Source organism: Lycium barbarum, chromosome 7 (genome assembly GCF_019175385.1).
Source record: "Lycium barbarum isolate Lr01 chromosome 7, ASM1917538v2, whole genome shotgun sequence".
Classification (NCBI taxonomy): domain Eukaryota; kingdom Viridiplantae; phylum Streptophyta; class Magnoliopsida; order Solanales; family Solanaceae; genus Lycium; species Lycium barbarum.
Genome location: NC_083343.1, coordinates 46,705,652 through 46,727,625, shown reverse-complemented (window position 1 = coordinate 46,727,625; position 21,974 = coordinate 46,705,652). Strand labels below are relative to the sequence as shown.

Sequence of the window (21,974 nt, the reverse complement as noted above, 5' to 3'; positions counted from 1 at the left end):
TAAATTTTGTGAGCATTGCATTCTAGGGAAGCAAAAGAATGTCAGTTTCAGCACTGGCAAGCACAAAACAGGAGGGGTGCTAGACTACATCTATTCAGATTTATGGGGTCTCTCTAAACTTGCATCGAAGGACAAAAAAAGTATCTTCTCACTTTTATTGATGATTTCTCACAAAAATTTTGGGTGCGTTTTTTTAAGGCAAAAAAAAGTGATGCTTTTGAAGCATTTAAAGAGTGGAGGATTTTGGTTGAGAATCAAATAGAGCAAAAAATCCAATATCTTCACACAGACAATGTCTTGGAGTTTTACAGTGAAGAGTTTAATGATTTATGTAAGGTTCATGGAATCTCAATACATAGGATTGTCAGGAACACACTACAGCAGAATGGAGTTGCCGAAAGGATAAACAAAACTCTTCTTGAAAAGGCTCGTTGTGTGCTCCTACAAGCCAAAATGTCCAAAGTATTTTGGGCTGAAGCAGTTCACACTGCTGCTCATATTGTTAATCGATCTCCAGCATCGGCAGTTGACTTTAAGACTCCGAATGAGGCATGGTCAGGTGAACCCTCTAACTATTCATACTTATGAGTATTTGGGTGTCCAGCTTATTATCATGTTAATGAAGGAAAGCTTGAACCAAGGGCTAAGAAGGCCATATTCGTAGGGTATGTGGATAGAGTAAAAGGGTACAAACTTTGGAATTTGTCTTTACTCAAATTTATAGTTAGTAGAGATGTCACCTTTGATGAATCCTATATACTTAATCCTCATAAAGTTTCCGTGGAGTTTTCAGGAAACGAGAACAATGAGCAGTGGAGCTTACCAAGGAAAAGGATCAAGAGACTCAATTCAAAGATGTGTCAAAAGATGCAGACCCTGAAGAACTTATTGTTAATGAACCATACACAATTGCGAAAGGAGGGGAGAAGAGGTAAATACGAAGACCGGAACGCCTCATAGATCAAGCAAACCTGATTGCATATGCGTTCATAGCTGCTGAAGAAGAGATTAAAGTTCTGGAGCCTTCCTCGTATGTTGAAGCAACTTCTTGCAATTGATGTTGTACAATGGCGATTAACCATGACTGAAGAGATGGAGTCTCTTCACAAGAATTAGACATGGGTCTTAGTTCAAAAAGAAAAAGGGGAAGAGGACAGTTGGATGCAAATGGGTCTACAAAAAGAAATAGGGAATTCCTGAAGTGGAAGATGCTAGGTTCAAGGAGAGATTAGTTGCAAAGGGTTTCAATCAGAAGGAGGGAATTCACTACAATGAAAGTTTCTCTCCAGTCGTGAAGCGTAGATCAATTTGCGTGCTACTAGTATTGGTTGCACAATTTGACTTGGAGCTTCAACAACTTGATGTCAAAACTGCTTTCTTATATGGTGATCTAGAAGAGACATTCTCTATGGATCATCCTGAAGGTTTTCTAGCTGAGGAAAAAGATCATGTATGATAACTGAAAAAGTCATTGTATGGTTTGAAGCAATCCTAGACAGTGGTACAAGAGGTTTGATGCATTCATGGCTACACATGAATTCTCAAGGAGTGCATTTGATAGCTGTGCATATCACAAGAAGATAGCTGGTAACTCAATGATTTATTTACTGATGTATAGATGATATGCTTATTGCTGCTAACAATATTATAGAGATAAATGCTTTGAAGAAACTTTTGAATAAGGAATTTGACATAAAGGATTTGGAAGCTGCAAAGAAAATCCTTGGTATGGAGATTTCAAGAGAAGACGATGTTGTACATATTTCTCAAAAGAGGTACATTGAAAGGGTTCTCGAGAGATTTAATATGCATACATGCAAGCCAGTAAGTACACCGTTAGCTCCTCATTTTAAACTTTCAGAGTTACAAATGCCTCAATCCGATGATGAGGTGGAGCATATGTCAAAGGTTCCTTATGTCAGCGCAGTTGGTATGGTATGTACACGTCCAGATATTGCTCAATCTATAAGTATGGCAAGTAGATACATTTCCAACCAAGGAAAGAGGCATTGGGAAGCTGTCAAATGGCTATTGAGATATCTCAAGGGAGCTTCTGATGTTGGTCTGACCTTTCGGAAAGGTGGTGGAGGTAATTTAATTCTCGGTTATGTGGATTCTGACTATGCAGGGGATCTTGACAGAAGGTTGTTCACAACTGGATACATCTTTACTCTTGTTGGCAGTGCCGTTAGTTGGAAATCGACCCTGCAGTCGATTGTCACTTTGTCTACGATAGAAGGAAAATACATGGCAGTAGCGGAGGTGGTGAAAGAAGCTATCTGGTTGAAAGGTTTAGTGGAGGAATTGAGTTTGATTTAGCAAGAATCAACCCTCGCATATGATAGTCAGAGTGCTATTCATCTGATTAAAAATCAGAGATTTCATAAGCGCACTAAACACATTGATGTCAGATTTCATTTTATTCGAGATGTTGAAGAAGGAACTATCAAGATCGTGAAGGTTATCACAGACAATAACACTGCAGACATGTTGACCAAGATAGTCCCGCTCGCTAAGTTTGTACACCTTCAAGGACTTAGTGGGAGTACGCAACAACTGATGCAACTCCGAAGAGAACAGTTGTTAGGTGGAGGTGGTATTTTCAATAATGGTTTGATTCTTCTTGTTTCTTACAACGGGATTGCCCAGTAAGCTTAGAAGTTTTGGCCCGAGTTGTTCATACGCATGCTCATGACGCAAACCAAAGTGCAGATTGAAAGAGTTGGTTTGGTGGAAGCAAATCACATGTGCCAATATACTTGGCTAGCAAGTGAACTTGGAGAGCAAGAAAAAATATGTGGAGGACATATTTTAGATTTACTTTTCCTTTTCTATTTTTGAGCTTGGAGCCCAAGTTTGGTCATCTATAAAATGATGACCATTCTTCATTGTTTAAACCATCCAAAAAAAAAAAATCATACAATCCATTGTAATGAGTAGAGAGTTGAGAGAGCAATTTTCTTAGGTGTAATTGGGAAATCTCCTCTTTCATTATTAATAATATAAAGGCAACTGTTCTCTGGTGGACGTAGGATCATTTTGATATGAACCACGTTAAATTTTGTGTTCTTTCTTTTATGTTTCCGGTAACACAAAATACTACTAAAACCCATGATAAAGCTTTCTGGAAAAAAAACAGAGAGTAGCAAAAATTGAAGGACAAGAAACTACAAGAGTAATACTACGACTACTAGTATGAAAGGAAGTAGGACAACACAACTAACTCCTAACCTTCTATACTAATCCATGTCTCCATAACCTCAAAGTAAATTAGAATTACACACATTATATATCAAAACTACAAAAACAATGTATATGCACAGTCACAATCACAAAGACCTATGCATCAAAAAATTTACATAATTGAGTACCTTCAAGCACAACACACAAGTACATTAGAGCCAACCAAGAGTTTGAACACTAAAATGGGAAATTATGAAATAATAACAACAACATACCCCATGTAATTCCATAAAGTGGGATCTGGAGAGGCTGTTTTCGAAAGACCCTCGGCTCGAGTAAAAGAAAATTACAAAAAGATGGGTCATAAAATAGAGAATGTTACCTTCTTAACAGGGGCAGACCATGCTAAAGTGAGACCAAGGAAAACAAAAAAGAAGAAAGGTCCCCATAGATTCCAATCGCGTAGTGCTTTGCCAGGATCTTCTCTATAAGGATTAAGGACTACAACCAGCTTCTAATTACTCACAATTCTAGACAGATCTCTTTTCACCGTATCCCAAACAGGTTCCGTAAGTGTATTCGGTGGAGATTCGAACCCAGTAGCAGCTATATTGGACTGTCCACCTGATGAAGGTAACAGTGGGACTGCTGGAATGGAAGGTACGATAGAGTGATTGGGGGTTGAAGAGGGAGGTGGGGAGAGTAGATTGGAAGGCATGAAAGGAGAAGAGGAAACAGGGATACGAGGAGGAGAAGGATGACATGCTGGAAGTACAGTAGAGGAAGGGTGAGGAGATTAAATGAGATTTTCGATTTCATCAATGTTTGATTAGGATGTTGAGTTCAGAGGCATTGTGTCTTCCCGTGACATTTTTGGAGATGGTGATCAGAGATCAGGATTGGGTGCTGAGGTGTGAATGCAAGGAAATGTGTAGTCGTGCATTGTAAGAAATAAATGTGCCAACTTGTTTTTGCATGAATTTTCCTTCGAAGGCCCTAGTCTTTAATTTTTTCCCCTCATATTTGTGATTTTAATTTTTACCCTGGTGCTTATTTATTAAAAATATGAGATATGCTTCGTGCGGCATATGAGGAGGAATCTCTGTTTTCTTTCCCCAGGTATCTCTAGAGGTGCACATCTTTGATAAGTTATTCCTGTCGAGTACTGTAGATCAGATCATGTGATTATCCTACTTATGCTACATTATGGAATGGTGGATCAGTTGAGCAACATAGATTTGCCGGAAACAAAATTTGGAAAATTGAAGACAACCCTCCATCTCTAAAATCATGTGATGCCCAAGGAAAATCTTTAATTAACTTTCTGCTCAAACCGTCAGAAGATGATCTTAAGTTCTAGACTCATGTGTATGACCTTCACTTTGTAGCAAATTCGAAATGGTTTTCTTAGAAGTTTGGGTCACTAAATTAAGAACACATAATTTGGTTTAGAAAATTTTTCCATGGGTTTAACTTGCATGATAGTAAATATCTTTCTTCTAATGTTTCAGCTTTGAGTTTCTCCTTCAGGTTTCTATTGCATCAGATGGTAGCTTGTCCCTGATATTTTGTATAAGAAACATCAATGGAAAGCCGTTGAAATTCTCCTTTGCAAACCAAACATATTTTTCTTAACCATGAATTCTATTAGTTTGAAGGGGAAATATGAGCCACTCCACTCATGATAAGCGCAGTTTGGGATCAAATTTAAATGGATGGAAACTTTGTTTTATTTCCCATAGTTGAGGGGCGAATCTGGACCAATCAACCAGAGATAACGGTATGTTTGGAACCAAAGTTAAAATAAGGGCAATTTTGCACCCATAGTTTTGAGGGGAATTTTTGGCCCTTTTCCCTTTAAAAAATTACTCGCTAGATGCATAAACTAGTTTTTCCATATATTTAGACCTAGATAGAGTTAGGATCATATTACTTGCTCCACTTCTAGGATAACGATGAAATAACTAGTCTCAACATCTTGCCCCCAGGGCTACTGTCAAGTGGTACGACCGTAACTTGAGATGTGTGGGTTAGGCACATGTCATGAGTTCAAACCCCGTTTCATACAAAATCCTGTTATCCAAGTGGAGAAGGGTAGAAGGGCGGACCCGTTATCCACCTAACCGTGTGTCACAAGCCTTCAGAATTTTTTATTATGTTTAGCTTTTGTGTTAAAACCAAAAAACATTTATGTGAAAAAAAGGACAGAAAAAATCTCTAATCCATAGAAGAAAGAGCACTACAGAAAAATCAATAAAATAGGTCACTATCCGAATTATAAATCCAAGCACATCAACAATAAATATTCAATGCGCCCCTTCTTTATTTTGGATCATATAATCAGAATTTTTTATATATTTAGAAGGAATCAATCAAGGAGAGAAATGCATATGTACAATCACAATCACAATCACAAAGAGAAATGAATCAAAAAAATTACACAATTGAGTACCTTCTAGCACAACAAACAAGTAAATTAGACTCAACTAAGACTTTGAACACTAAAATGGGGATGTTAGTAGCTCAGTTGGTTGGCTACGTGAACTGTTAACTTGTTGGTGAGGGTTGATGCCCCAAGTTGTAATCCCTTTTCCCGCTTCCCGTTCCCCTACCCCTTTTAATAAAATTATTTTTAAAAAAACACTAAATGGAAAATTACGAAATGATAGCTCATAAAATTGAGAATGTACCTTCTTAACAGAGGCAGACCATGACAAAGTGAGACCAAGGAAAACAATGAAGAATAAAGGACCCCAAAGATCTCAATCCCTAAGCGCTTTGCCAGGATCTATCTATAAGGGTTAGGAAACACCACCAGCTTCAAATTACTCACAATTCTTGACAGATCTCTTTTCACCGTATCCCAAACAGGTTCTGTAAGTGTATTCGGTGGAGATCTGAACCCAGTAGCAGCTGTATTAGGTTGTCCCCCTGATGACGGTAACAGTGAGGGTGCTGGAACGGAAGGGGCGACAGGTATCAGTTTGTGATTAGTGGGGTAGGGGGGAGGTGGTGGGCGGAGATTGGAGGGCATGAAAGGAGATGAGGAAACATGGATACGAGGAGGAGAAGGAGGGCATGCTGGAAGGACAGTAGAAGAAGGGTGGGAGGAATAAATGAGGTTTTTGATTTCATCAATGTCTGATTGAGAGGTTGAGTTTATAGGTATTGTGTCTCCCTGTGACATTTTTGAGTCTCCGATTTGCAGATTTTGTGATTGGAGATGGGGGAGAGGGCAGGGTTGGGTGCTGTGACTAGTATTGTTTTGCTGAGGTGTAAAATGGAAGGAAATGTATATGTAGTCGTGTATACTTGGAAACTTTCTCCAATATTGTTTCGCACGGTTTGTCCTTCAAAAGGCACTAGTCTAATTTTTGCCCCTCATAATTGTCGTTTTTAATTTTTTTTCTCCAGCAGCTTATTTAATTAAAAATATCCAGCTATTTTTTGCTCGGCATAAGTTTTGTTTTACATTTTTTTATCTTCGGATAGTGAATTGTTTCCTCTGTAGAAGGTAAAATATGAGGCATAAGTTGTGTAGTATTTTTTAGATTATGTTGAGTGTTGAAAGTTTTATCTTTCAAGCATAAATTGTGTGGGATATGATGATACATATGCCGAAACTAAACGCTAACTATGCCGGCCAAAATTTAGTTTATAACGCGCCAAAAGTGTTGAAGGACAATAATTAAAGACCACAAATATGTGGGTGGGGGGGGGGGGGATTAAAGGTCACCCTTAAATTGGGGCATTTGTGTGAATAACCCTATGCGAAGTGTGTATTGTGCGGTATGCTTAATCGTTTATACTTCTGAATTGGGCTCTGTTATGTTTAATTTAGAAAAGGGCCAAAACTAACTTGATCTAATGGATTTAGTACCAAAATATCCTCCATCTACCTATTGAGTCAAAAATACCCCCATCATTTTCCTTTGGCCCAAATACATGCCTTAAAAAAAAAACTGATGGACAACTTAAATAAATGAAAAAAGGGCCAAAAGTGCCCTCATCCACTGGATTTGGTTTTAAAAGGTCCTCCGGTAACTCATATCATATTAAATTATCATCTTTCCACTAAAATAAGCAGTTTTGGCTTCACAAATAACTTTACCAAACAGACTAGCAATCTTAAGGAGTTTAATGTATACAAGTTAAAACAATTGATATTATATTACTTGTTCAGGAAATGGACGAGTGAAAATTTCTTTGCAGTTGAACAGAAAGCATAAGTAATTTTCTTTACCAAACTAATAATTTGATTAATCAATTTTAATGTTCAAAATAAATAATTAAATCGTATATATTCATATTAAAAAGTTGATTAGACTGGGTGAGCTGGTTTGAACTCTTTTTTTTAATTTTTTTTTAATTACTTTTTTAAGTATAATTTGGAGTGTAGTTGTATTAATATCATGTATTGGGAAAAATTTGTAGAATCCAAGTGGACTTATTGAATGGTGACACGCGGCATTAATGACAGATAGGATTTGAGTCAGCATGCGCAAGTTTCTGAGGATATTTTGTGTAGCCCCGGAGAAATGTCACGACATCTTCCATCCAGAGACTAAGCTCAAAAAGGATCTGGGAAACTGTTCAATTACTTCGGACACACGAAGTTCAATGTTCAGATGATACAAAAAGGCTTCGAGTCTTCCTCGAACCTTGAATGAGCATAATTACTCTCTTTATTACTCATCATTGTCATAGCATTAACTTTTGGTAACAAAGAGAGGCATGTTCTTGGAATTATGTGCCCCATAGCTCAAGTATAAATAGAGATTTTCATTTCACTGTAAGGACACCTAAGATATAATAAAAAAACAAGTATTCTGAAGCAATTTCCTTACTTTTGCTCTTGACTGTTCTTGAGAAGATTCTAACGCTTAGCTTATACAGATACTCTAGCTTGTCACTTCATCAGGGCTCAGGATATTATTTTTAACTTCTTTAGATTTATTTATAATTATTTTGATTAATCTTACGTATTATTTCATCACTTTAGTCATATTGATCCACATGTCCATGTATAACCACATATACAAATTCAACTATACCGATTTGCGGTTAAACAGCTTGGCGTCCACGTGGGATCTGGACAATTGTGGTATCATTGTGACCCTGTCTATTATACTAATTCTTTTTTCCTCTGGTAAAACAACTATTTCAGGTATGACAAATACCACCCACAATCAATCACGTCTTAATGCGAGAAACGACGGTAACAATGCACAGCTTAATCTGAACAGCATGCCTGCCCATGATCTTATAAATAGGACTTAGTACGCAGATGGATTAACCGCCTCAAGGAATAGTCAAAATTAGCGAGTTATGGGGGAAGCAACTTCTACTACGATACCTCTAGGAAGTGATACAGATCGTGAGGGCGCAACAACGATTGTTGATGGTAGACATGAACTTATGAGGTAGACTATGTCACCACTCACCGGTAACCCAAATGCTGAGTCAGAGGCCCAGAGGGATTCCCCCAGCCCTAACAGTTGGGAATGATACCCCAAGGACTGAAAATAATGTTAGGGGCAAATTTGATCTAATGTGTGAAAGGAGGGCATTTTTGAGCAATTTTTAATACGTAAGGCATTTTTTATCCAATAGGTGGAAGAAGCAAATTTTATCCAATGTATTAGAAGGAAGAAATTTTGGAGGCATTTCTAATACGTTAAACATATTTTTAACCATTTTTCGAAAATAAAATTAAGAGGAACAATTTACAAAATAACAGTAGCAGAGCATGTAGTAACAAAAGAAAACAAAAATGAATAAGCAACAAGTGGAAACCAGAAACACTTTAGTAAGCTATATACTTAATCTAACATTTTTAGCATCTAAGGGCTTGACCTAGAATCAATGAGGTATGTTAAGAATTATGAGATTTCAGGTTCATATTTTAACAGAGGTTAAAATACGAAGTGAGTAATTTTCGTCTTTTCAAACTTTGATGTATAAATTAAACCACTGCTTTAGACAAAGTAAATAGCTATTGCAGCCATGTGCCACTCTTTTTTCAAACTAAATATCTTGCAACTTCTCAGAACTCCCTCAAGATGTTAAAGGTGTCCTAGCCATTGACATATAGGGACTAGTGGTGGCAAATGGTCGGGGTGGCTCGAATTTAGGCGGGTTGAAAACGTATTGAACAAAAATCGATTGGGTGATAAATCCGCTCACATTTTATGCGGGTAAAAATGGGTTAGAAATGGATTAACCCATATTATATAAGCGTAATATTTTTTACAAGTGTAATAGTTTATAAACTTTACTTTGGCAGATCTTAACTTATTGTACTCTTCATTATTTAGGAGTAAACATGCTTAATGGAGTTAAAGAAATATCGATAATACTACATAGTTTAGTAATATTAAATGCACTTCAAGCAGAATATAAACCACTAGGTTATTCTTTCTGCTTGTGGATTTTTTGTTGACATATTATCAAGTTTACCATGCCATCATCATCTATAAGCTTTTCTTAATCTTCTAATACATCAGATGAGTTCAACGAATCATAAATCCATAATACAGATGCCTCTAGCAGCTCTGAAATGAGACAGACCCGAATTACTCACTAACAATATAGATTAACTAGTATTTATCCATATTTTACCCATCAATACCCATACTTTTATGGGTTGAATAAAGTTCAAATCCCAAATCTTATTTGTTTAAAATATCACTGATCCGACTAAGCCTGTCGAACGGGACAGGACGCAACTATTTTGGCTGGACGGGGAGGGAGGCGGAACTAAAAAAGAGGAGGACTCGAGGGGGATCGGGACTGGTGGGACCGAGACGGGATGATATTTTTGGAGAGGCCCGACAAGTCCCACTATAGAGGGGGATGGGATCGGACGGGTACAACGGTATTCGGGGGATTTAAAAAAAAAAACTTGTAACACTCTAAAAATACGGGTTAGGTGTGAATATATTAAATGGGTATTAATATGATATTTTAGTCATATGAAGTTCCATCGGGATGAACTTGGGTGGATATAGTAGTTTTGAAATCAAGGCGAATAGTGAGGGGCATAAGATTCGATAGAATCGACTAAATTATGATACGTCTTACTTCCAGCCTGTTTACGTGAAAATTCGTTGAGAATTGGATAAACATAAAACATGAAAGTCATAACCCTTTGAAATACTTTTCCATCCATATAAGGTATAGCTCAAACGTATCTCTGTATAAAGGGTTATGTTTTACTGAACGCTATCGACAAAATCAAAAAACATGAAGTTTTGGCTAAGTATGAAATGGACCTAGGAGCTCACTGAGCTAAGCTCAAAGCGAGACAGGGTCATGCATTGACCTTGCTCAGCAATGTAGGGGATCCAAAAGTGAAAAAAATCAAAAAAGCTTTCTAAGTACATTTTGGACCAGTGAGCTCGCTGAACGAAGCCCATAGCCATGTCTCACCTCGCTTTGGAGATCGCTCAGTGAGTTAGGAAGTACAGAAGTATTGTTCTATAAATTCAATATTTAACTTGAAATTTCATTCATCAAACATTTCAACTTCGTAGAAAACCGTTGAAGGACGATTTTTCTCTTCTCTCAACCGCCCATATCAAGGTAAGAACATCTGTAAGATTCCTAATAAATCCTAGCGCTCAATGCATTATTCCTAACATGATTCTTAAACAAGAACACAGGATTCACAAGTAGCACTTGTTCTCCAACGATTCAAAGCTAGGTTTTTGGTGTTCTTCGTTAGAGAAACAAGATAATTCGTTGGATTGGAGCATTTACAGGTATGTAGGGCTTCTATCTACGTGTGGAACATTGTTGTTCTTTCTCACGCCACGTTAATTCATGAAACCCTATTTCTCCTTAGAGTTAGAGAATCATACTTCAGTTCATGAAATACCTCAGATACAAGTTAATTATATATATGTATTGTCATACTCAATCATGTTTCAGATAATTGTATTCATGTATATCATTAGGATTGTCATGAACCTGTCCGTAATCTATGTATGCTCTTGTTATCTTTTTCATGAGCTCTCAGATATCAGTATGAACTCAGATTTGTTCCATTATATGAATTTTTACTTGTTTTAATGTCCAAAAATTATATACCTATAGTTATGCATATTTTCATGTGAAACTATTTATAAACTATGTTTATGAAATTTATGAGCTTTTAAGCCAACCATGTAAATATTTAGTATTTTTGGAAGTAGCATAGGTTTACCGAGAAGGTGTAGACCACCTGAAACTACGTATACCAACATAGGGTAAGGATCTCTCCGCTTAGTTAGGATGATACCTTCAGACTATTGATTGGATCTTTTCATGTCATGTTCATGTCCCATACCCCGGTAAGGTATGACATTACTCTATTGGTCGGGCTAAGTACCCGACTCCACGTGCTCACGTTGTGATTTCGTATTATCGGTTACACTAAGGCTCTCCCACATAAAATGATTTACTCATGTTACTGCTTTATCCTGTCAAATCATGATTATGTCCTTGTTTCAGTTTAAGCTTAATATTACAGTTTTAGTTACAGCTTGCAGTTACAGTTTCAGTTTTGTATTACTTCATGTATCCATGTTATTGATTTGGGTTACCCATTTCCCAAGAACCCCACGTACTATTCTTTCATTCAGCTGCTTTAAATAGAAGTATAGTTTCAGTGTACTCACGTCCCTTTTTCCCGAGGCTTGCATTTCACGATGCATACATTGATTTACAAGACGACGGGTCGGCTTCTCTCATATCAGCTATTGGTGAGCCCCACTTTATTTGGGGTGTTATTGTTATTTCATGTTCATGTCATGTTAGGAAGAAGGGGTATGCGCGGGTTCCTTGTCCCGGTAAAATAGTTTATTATTTAGATTCATGTTCAGAGGTTTCAAAGACTTGTCTAGCATGTTATGTCGGATGTTCAGTGTCATAAAGCGAGTGTTGAGTTTCTTGACATAGTGCTAACTCGTTTAAGTGTTTTGGGCAGCACTAGAGGGTGCGGTGTTAGTAAGTTTTCTTAAGAGGATTATTTTGAGGGGTAATAGAGAAGGTAGGTGAGGAAATGAAAAGATAAGCCTTATGGTGATAGTCTTAAAGGCAGAATCAGAAGAATGACCGGATGCCGACTTATTGCTAAACATAAGGGACCCACATGCTTTAAATATTAGCTTTTGAACTAAGGGGGAGATGGTATGATAAGGTACCAAGGTATATCATGTGTTTCATATATCGATAAGTGTTGAGAAACAAAAAGTTGAAGTGATGTAATGTTTCCAATTTCAGAGTAATTCAAGTACTATGTGGTACTTATGCCCAAATGTACTCTACTCAGATCTTACATGTCTATGTAATGCCCATGCTAGAGCTTTATACTCCATATTTATGATTCAGGAATTAAGACTCGATAAAGATAATAAGTTATGCGAAATAAATGTTCTATCATGCTTCGCACATCAAGTTGTGCCCACGTCTAAAGTTAAAACCGTATTCATGTCTCACGTATCTTTCATGCTTATATACCCATGTCCATGTTCTATCTTCTAAGTGCTTTATGAACGTGGTGATGATCGAGGAGAAGGTCATGTGAATCTTTTTTTTTTAAAGAATGCTAGAAGTCCTATAGGATCCACATCTATTCCTTGAACAATAAGAGAATGCCAAAGGTAAATGACTTATTTTAACCATAATGATTATGCTATCAATGTTCCTGCGTTCTCGTATCCACTATCAATTTTTTCATGCATTCCACTTATAGTGGTAGCATAATAATGATGTTGATAGGTAATGATGAAAGTAATTCATGATGGATGTCCTACCCACGATTCTATGTAATTTGTGATTATGCTCCTCTTGCTAATGTTTTATGTTCAAAGTGACTTTCTACTCATGTCTTAGATGTTTGATGAACGAAGTATTCATGCCTATGATCCTTTCCTTTATGAGCTTTAGTTTATGATAATGGGGTCGGCTTACAGTGATGAGAGTAAGCTATGTTGAACCATGTCTCCTATTTTTGGAATATCTAAGCTCTAAAGGTAATGGTTTATCCATGCCCTATGAGTTACATCTCCCATTTCGATACGTCATTAGTTTATAGCGTGTTAATCACCTCGGCCCTGAGTTTTAAGATTCGTTTTCAAGATTATGGGATATTAGACATGCTTAACTCTTGCATATGAATAGCTAAGTTTAAGTATTACAAGTATGGGAAGGATTAGAGGTTAAACGGATTGACGACAGATGGAAAGGCACATTATACAAGTTGACGGAGCAAGTTAACGACCCGTCAACATGTTGTCACCATCGTCAACATTTTTTATGTTGATCAGAGCCTAGTTGACGCCCAACGACCAGAGAATCAAGGGTTGTGGCATGTCGACGGTGGCAGAACGACGGTCGTCTACCATGTTGACGCCACCGTCCTTTTGAAGCTGTGGCCACCTTCCCACTTTGGTATATTAAGTTGGGGCACGGCCAGATCCTTATTTCTCCATTAAAACATAACCATACACTCTCCAAAAGCTCTCCAAAGCCCTTAAGGTGATTTTCCTCAAGTTGAACCAAATTTTCACCGTAAAAGTTGGGAAATAGTTAGAAGAACATTATGGTATTGATGTCTAAGTGTGTGGCTGATTATTCGAGCTTGGAATTAAAGTTTTAGTTGAGTTTTCTGAAGCTTAAGGTATGCTTTATCCCCTAATCTTTTTAATTGAGTTGTTTATGGAGGAATTCCCTAGTTTAAAGTGATGGAAATGGTATTATGAAGGCATAAACTAGTTTGTCGGCGTGGTTGCCTTGTGGGCCGTTTTAGATTAGATTTTGTAGAGATTCTCATTTTTTTATGTTGCTATTTGATGTTGTTGTTGTTGGTGGTGATGTTTTGTATATTGTGGGCTCTTTTCGAGTTATATTGGAGTAATAATTATAGGGGAAATGCTGCCCGAATTTCGTTAAGCTCCATTCGTACTCAAATTAGATAGTAAGTGATATAAATGGTCTAATTGTGATTTATGCCATCTTGGTTGTAGACCTACGGACTTGAGGAGTAGACATTTAGATAGGTTTTCAAGTATGTTATGGCTATCCCTTTCTTTCATTTTGGTATGATCCTTATGATACGAACGAAAGAATAAACAAGTGAGTTCCAAAGACTATTACTACATAGTATAGGAATCATTGTATCCTTGACTTCATATGTTTCACATCTATAGCCTCCAGAGAATCTATTTTATTGATATATTAACTTCTTATGCCACTTGGAGATCTTATGTTACCCCGAGGAGTTCAGAGTATTCTTTTGCGGGTCTTTCATGCATTAATATATATGTACAACTATTTTCTCACACCGCGCCACGCTATAGTCGGTTAGGAAGGCACATAGATGTGCACACCACTACAGTGGGTACGATATGAGATTACCCTGAACGCGGGATGATATGATATATGGATCGGTCTGTACGTTCCGCAGCATTGACATTCATGGATCGGGCTGTATGTTCCACATCACTAACAATTATATTATGATATATGTATTTTTAAAAGAAAGCATGCATATCATACGCCCTCATAGGCATTCTCAGTGATACAGAGTTATACAGATACTTCTAGATGTACAGTCACAGAAATGTATTCAGATATTTGGATTAACTTTCATGTTTCAGATTTCTTTTATGATTCTTATGTATATCTTGCTCTTATGCCTTACATACTCGATACATTATTCATACTTACTACCGTATTGCTTGGGGGGTTACATTCATGCCCACAGGTTGAGGTAGACAGACAGAGGGTATAGCTCGGTCGGACTTCCATCCAATAGTATTCAGTGCGCTCCACTTGGTTCGGAGCCGCACTATATTTTGGTATGCTATTTTGATATGTATATATGGGTATGACGGGGTCCTGTCCCGTCCTTTCTACAACTTTGTACTCTATTAGACGTCTTTAGACAGTTGTATGTAGTTGGGAATGTCATGTAGCCTTGTCGGCTCTTGTTTTGTTCTACAGTATATGTAGCGGCCTAGTCAGCTTGTACTATATTTTTCAGTATACATATATATGTGTGTTTGTGAGTTCTCAATGCAGAGTTCATTATGTTGTTCTTACAGGAGTCAGCATAGTTCAGTTGTGAGTCACATATGGGCCACCCTGTTATTCAGTGAGATCTAGGTACAAGTATAAGGGAATCTGATCAGTAGAAGTGAGACACTCGTCATGACTCATCGGTTTCGGTCGTGACACTATGTCCCTGACCCAAGAGTCAAGCCTGCAATTGTACTCCATGCAAGTCACAGTTATGCCTTATCCTTATTTCAATGCTCATGAATTCATGTCCAAACGCCATGGTATGCAACTTCGGTGTACTCATGTAAATGTCATGGTGCTTATGTCCCCTTACCCTATGTCATGCTATTCACGTATTCATGTCTTATGCTATATTAATCATGTTTCTATCTATGAAAATTGCATGTTACATGGTTCATGTTCAATGTACCGTGTCATCTCTATGCTCTAAAATGAAGTGTCTCATATGATTCGTACCTGGGATTTCTTTTCTCTCAATTCTTTATGATCCGCTCACGGTAATAAGCAGGATGAGCTAACGTATTCATAACTATGTTTTAGAGCGAACAAGGTAAGGTTTGAAGTAAGGTATGTTCCAATTTCAAAGCGAGATCCTTTCAGGTACCCTGTGGTATTTATCTCAGAATTATTCTACTCAAACTTGACGTATTCATGTCATGCCTACGCTAGAGCTTTACGCTATATGTAAGGATCATATTTTTGTTATATGACTCGAAATTGGTCCCATTCGCACCGAGTTACGCTTACATTCAAAGCCTAAGTCCTACTCTTATCCCATGGTGATATTGTGGTATGTCTATTGGAAGGAAAGGGAAACTTAGTACCATATATATCGGTCCATGCAAGATCCTTTGAAGGATTGGTCAAGTGGCTTAAGAGCTAGAGTTACCGCAAGATTTGATTTATGTGCACCCAGTGTTTCATGTTTCCATGTCGACGAAGTGTGTAGGAGACCCATCATTAGTTGTTCCTATCGAAATTATAACAGTTAAGGATGGCCTCACCTATAAGGAGCAAGCTGAAAGCATCTAAGGTAATTTCTTTCGTATCCATGTCATGCCCCCATGTGTGTTCATGTCTAATGTTTCACGTTTATGTATCCACTACTCATGTGTCATTTTCACGTTCATGTATCCACTGCTCATGTATCATATCCCAACATTCATGTTTCCATGTAATCATGTCATTTTAGTCCCCGTGTTCCATGTCACGTTTCCTCACGTTCAAGTACCTAAGCCATGTCCAACCGTGTTCTTAAATATGACCCATCATTCGAGGACGAATGATCCACAGGGTAGATAATGCAAAACTCCGTAAATACGGGTTAGGTGTGAATATGTTAAATGGGTATTAATGTGATATTTTATCCGTATGAAGTCCCATCGGGATGAACTTGGCTGGATATAGCGGTTTTAACATCAAGGTGAATAGTGAAGTGCATAAGATTTGATATAATCGACTAAGTTACGATAGGTCTCATTTCCATCCTGTTTACATGAAAATCCGTTGTGAATTGGTGAAAAATTAAAGAATGAAAGTGTTAGCCCTTTGAAATACCTTTCCATCAATATAAGGTGGAGCTAAAACGAATCTTGGCAAAAAATGTTATTCCTATTTTACTGAATGCTGTCGACAAAGTCGAAAAACGTAAAATTTTCGCTAAGTATGAAATGGACGTAAGAGCTAGCTGTGCTAAGATCAAAGAGAGACAAGGTCATGCCATAGACCTCGCTCAGCGAAGTAAGGGGTCCAAAAGTGAAAATAATCAGAAAAATTTTCTATGTACATTTTGGACCGGTGAGCTCGCTGAGCTAAGCTCAAAGCGAGGTCAGACCTCGCTGAGTGAAGCCCATAGCAAGGTCACACCTCGCTTTGGAGCTCGCTTAGCGAGCTAGGCAGTCCAGAGGTCTCTTCCCATAAATTTAACGCTTAACTCGAAATTTCATTCATCAAACATTCCAACTTCGTAGAAAACCATTAAAGGACGATTTTTCTCTCCTCTCAACCTCCCAAATCAAGGTAAGAACATATCTAAGATACCTAATCAATACTAGCACTAAATGGTAAGACACAAGAGGACCAAGTGCCCCAAGTTAGGCTATAGGGAGCGTCACTCAACTCCTTATCATAAGAACGCCCGTAAATGCTTCATTTGCAAAAGATTGGGGAACCTACAAAGGGAATCGTCTTGGTTTCATAAGAGTATGGGTTTAGAGTTTCAGCGGCATCCTCTATGTAGCAAATGTAGCAAAAGGCATGTAAGAGATTATTGTATGGGTATGGATGTGTGTTATAAGTATGGTTTCCGAGGCCACATGCAGAGAGATTTCCCTTTGGCCAGGTATGGTAGCTCCAACAGTGGTGGTGGTGAAGTTCAGCTCTCCAGACCAATCGCAGCCGCATCAACAGCACCTTTTCCTAGCTCGTGGCACTCAGGCACCTGTAGGCCGAGGCACTAGTAGGGGTGAAGTGTCAGGGTCATACGGGGTCAAACCTGTTATCATGGTATGTTAGGTCCTTAGGATTGAGAGGCGCCGCCAAATGTTGTCTTAGATATACCGACAGTTTTTCCTTCTTGATATGTATATGCTGGTGTGCTCCTGCTTTGTCTTACGTGGCTATCTTATGATTGAATGTTCAAAGTGGAGTATTTTAATTTTCCCTTCAAGGATGTCGGCATACTTCAGTGTGACTATGTATGTGGCTAAAGAGGGTTGTGTTCGACCAGGATATATGATTAGATGATGTTAGGTCTCTTAACATAGTACTAACTTGTTTAAGTGTTTTAGGCAACACTAGAGTGTGTGGTGTTAGTAAGTTTCTTAAAAAGATAATTTTGAGGGGAAATGAAAAGATAAGTCTTATAGTGATAGGCTTAGAAGCAGAATCAGAAGAATGATTGGATGACGACTTGTTGCTCAACTTAAAGGACCCACATGCTTTAATCGTTAGCTTTTGAGCTAAGGGGGAGATAGTAAGATAAGGTACCAAGGTATATCATGTGTTCCATAAATCGATAAGTTTCGAGAAAGAAAAAAATAAAGTGATCTAACGTTTCCAATTTCAGAGTAATTCAAGTACCATGTGGTACTTATGCCTAGACGTACTCTACTCAAATCATACATATCTAAGTCTTTCACGACCCAGAATCACAGTCGTGATGACACCCATACTAACCCTCTGGTGGGCATACTATCCCCTTATACCAATTACTTAATCAATTTACAAATCAATATAAATAATAAGAACAATCATTAATAAGTCTAAGTCATATCATAAATACTAAAAGTGTAGAAAATACTAAGTCATAATACATCCCCCAAGAACTGATGTCACAGTACAAGAACGACTATCCAAAATCATGTCTATGAGTAATACATAAGTCTGAATACATAAGAAACACTGTCTAGTGGAATGAGTAATAAATAATAAATATTGACTTCAGGGCTGTAAGCAGGCAGGTAGCTCACCCTCAGAATCTCAGCAAAAAAAGCCTTAAAGCTAGAATCATGCTCTAGACGAGGACCCTGGCTCAAACTCTGCACTCAGAAAAACGTGCAGTACGAGTAGTATCAGTACACACACATACCTGTAAGCTTCATAGGCCGACAAAGATTGGCTCACACATATGAAATACAGAATCAACAAGTCAACATATAGACAAATAATAACCATCAAGAGTTACAGAATATCACAAAACTAAGTCATAGCCTAAGTTTTAGCTTCTACACCACAAGTGGGTCAAGTCCTCAATAATTCCTCATTGTAATCACAACAAAAATATAACTAATAATCTAGTCAATCGATGTATGATGTGATAATGAGACATGCAAAGCAAATGAGATGGATGTCGAGCAATGCAATGGCTAATAACTCAAACCTATACACATATGATACAGCCGGAATCTCGACGTCTTAATAGTCATGACCCATGGGTGACCCGTGAAGTCCATGTACCGTCACTGTACTGCCTGACTTTACTGCCAGACTGTGACCCTGCCACTATAAGTCTGCATTGTCACGACCCAGCTAGAGGGCCCTGACGGGTACCCGGAGCTAGCCTACCGAGCACTACTCATCATACTCACCATCATATTCAACTTAGATCAACACAATTCTCAAACAAGCTTACCATGAAATGGACTTCAATCACTCCTCAAAATATACATATATGTACGATGTATAAGCCCACGAGGCTACAAAATGATATACAAGGCATGCCCTGAAGAGATCATAAGATGTCTACTACCCACGTACGTATCTATGAGCCTCTACCTGGAGTACTGAAATCACAAGGACGGGACAGGACCCCGCCATGCCCCAAATATGTACATAAAAGAATATACCAATAAGCAGCAACTCCGAAGTAGTGGAGTGCTCCTGTGCCTCTGCTGACATGCTCCTTGGGATCTAAACCATCTCCCTGTCTACCTGCGGGCAAGAACGCAACGTCCACAAAAGAAGGAACGTCAGTACGAATAATGTACTGAGCATGTAATGTATGAATAATGACATAATAAAGGAATAAGGAACATGAGATAAAGAGATAACCTGCACATATAACTGCCTCTTAAGGCGGATACCATGCATGCTAAATTTTACTTTTAAAATCACATCATAACACACAAACACACACACACACACACACATCTATATATATATATATGTAAGTTGTCTGAGTCATATCTCATCACTAGCCCGCATTCGGGTATCTCGTGTCCGGGATAGTCATCTCACACTATCCACTAGTGGTGACTGCCCGGCCAATTAGGCCCAGTGTAACTATCATCATCCACAAGCCGCCTACTTATGCCCAGTGTAGTGGTGTCTGCCCAGCCAACTAGGCCCGGTGTAATCATATATAAAAATAAGCATGCATGTGAGCCCAATCAAAGCTACAATCATATCAGAGTGACGTAAGGTCGGTGACCTCCGATTGTATTATGAAACATTCATCAGCACTACGTCTCACCTTGAAGGAACTAATATCATGAGGTGAGACTGCAACAAGAAAAAACATCAACGAATTTATGAAATAAGATTGTCCACTCATAATAGTATCATTTCATAAGCTTCGGAGTCTATGAAAGATCTGATCACCATCATCATCATTCTCATAGGACATATATTGTCTCTAGCTCATAAGGAACTTTAATAATCTTAGACTTCCAACTTTGGAATGTAAGAAGGTCATGGAAGCATAGAAAGGAAATCATAATATAGAAGTCAAGAAGTCATGCCTTTGAAAGAAAGGAACTAACCTTACATACCTTTATGTCTTCTTAATGACTAAGAGTTCTCCTTCCAAGCTCATGATTCTACATTCAAGAGAATTTGTACAAAATTAGCTCATTGAGAACATGCTTAAATCTAAACTAAAGCGACTAAAAGGCTAACAAAAATTGGGCAGAATTTCCTTTGTTTCAACAACTTCCTCCATTTAATAACAACTTCCAAACATCAATAACAACACCCATAATATCATAATCAATGAATTTCGTCAAGTTAAACATTATTCAATCCTCATAATCCCCTTTCAAAATCATCCATAATCATAGCTACAACACACATGATATCCCCTTTCATATAATACTTCCTCAACATCATTAGTGTTATTTACAACAAGATTATACTCATGGCATATCAAGAACTATGACTCAAGTCAAGTTACTTTTCAAGAATATCATTAAATCCATGTTTCAGCTTCATATTCTTCTTCCTTCCTTCATTCAAGTTACTCCACAACCAAATACTCTTACTAACATGAAATAGATGTAAAACTCACCTTTTATTGTGTAGGGATGAACTTTGGATCAAAGTATATCACTTGAGTGGAACCCCAACTACACTACCTAACGAAATCTTGAACTCTACAAACCCTAGAGAGCCTCTCCACATTTGATTCTCTTGATTCTTGGTAAATAATCCTTGATTGCCCTTGGGTTTGTGTTAATATGATGTGTGGAATGTTCTAGAGCTTTCAAGAGTTTGGGAGAAGTGAGGAAATGAAAATTTGGAACAAGGGTCGTGCATATATGGAAAGAGAAAAAAAAAATGGCCCGACCTGGTTATACGGCCAATTATAGGGGCCGTATAAATTATACGGTCCGTACAATTGGACCGTATAATCCTAGCAGGGGTTACTCTTCTCTGTATTTATTCTACGAATCATTATACGGGCCGTATAAATTATACGGTCTATACAAATGGTCGTACAATTATGAATTTCCCGAAACTTGCTCTAGCCTCTTTGTTCAACCTCCAATCCTTGCGGAACCTTCTTGGCACTTGTTTAACACTTCATTAACCATCTAAGGAGCTCTATAACTCTTTCCCAAGACATTACTAAACAATTGTTACCTCGATAATTGCAAAATCCACCCCAAACACGACTAATACTTTACTTCCTTCGACGAACTTAGTTTCACCAATTCATATAACTTCAAAATCTTGTCGTATACACCTTAAAGCTGCCAAATTCCCTCCTTAAAGTCATAAGGACTTCATGTCCAGTGCACGATTGCATTAGTCTATTCACAGCACAACGATATAAAATGTCCGAGGTGTAACATTCTCCACCCCCCTCCCCCCTAGGAACATTCGTCCTCGAATGTTAGGTTCTCGGGAATTCTACCAAAATTTCGCCACAATTTTCTCTGTAATATGGCATTACCATCCTGTCATAACAACCCAAAATAACATCGCCTCATAGGGCTACAACAACA

At 38.0% G+C, this 21,974-nt stretch overlaps 1 protein-coding gene and 1 pseudogene across 1 annotated transcript; both read right to left on the bottom strand.

Annotated features, from left to right (window-relative positions):
- Positions 1-3,292: 3,292 nt before the first annotated feature.
- LOC132601483 (protein YIP4b-like) lies at positions 3,293-4,054 on the bottom strand (annotated as a pseudogene).
- Positions 4,055-5,684: 1,630 nt separating this feature from the next.
- Positions 5,685-6,370, bottom strand: LOC132601482 (protein YIP4b-like). Its single transcript, XM_060314564.1, is given in 2 exon segments — positions 5,685-5,974; positions 5,977-6,370. Coding segments are annotated over 2 exon segments (684 nt in total).
- Positions 6,371-21,974: the final 15,604 nt, after the last annotated feature.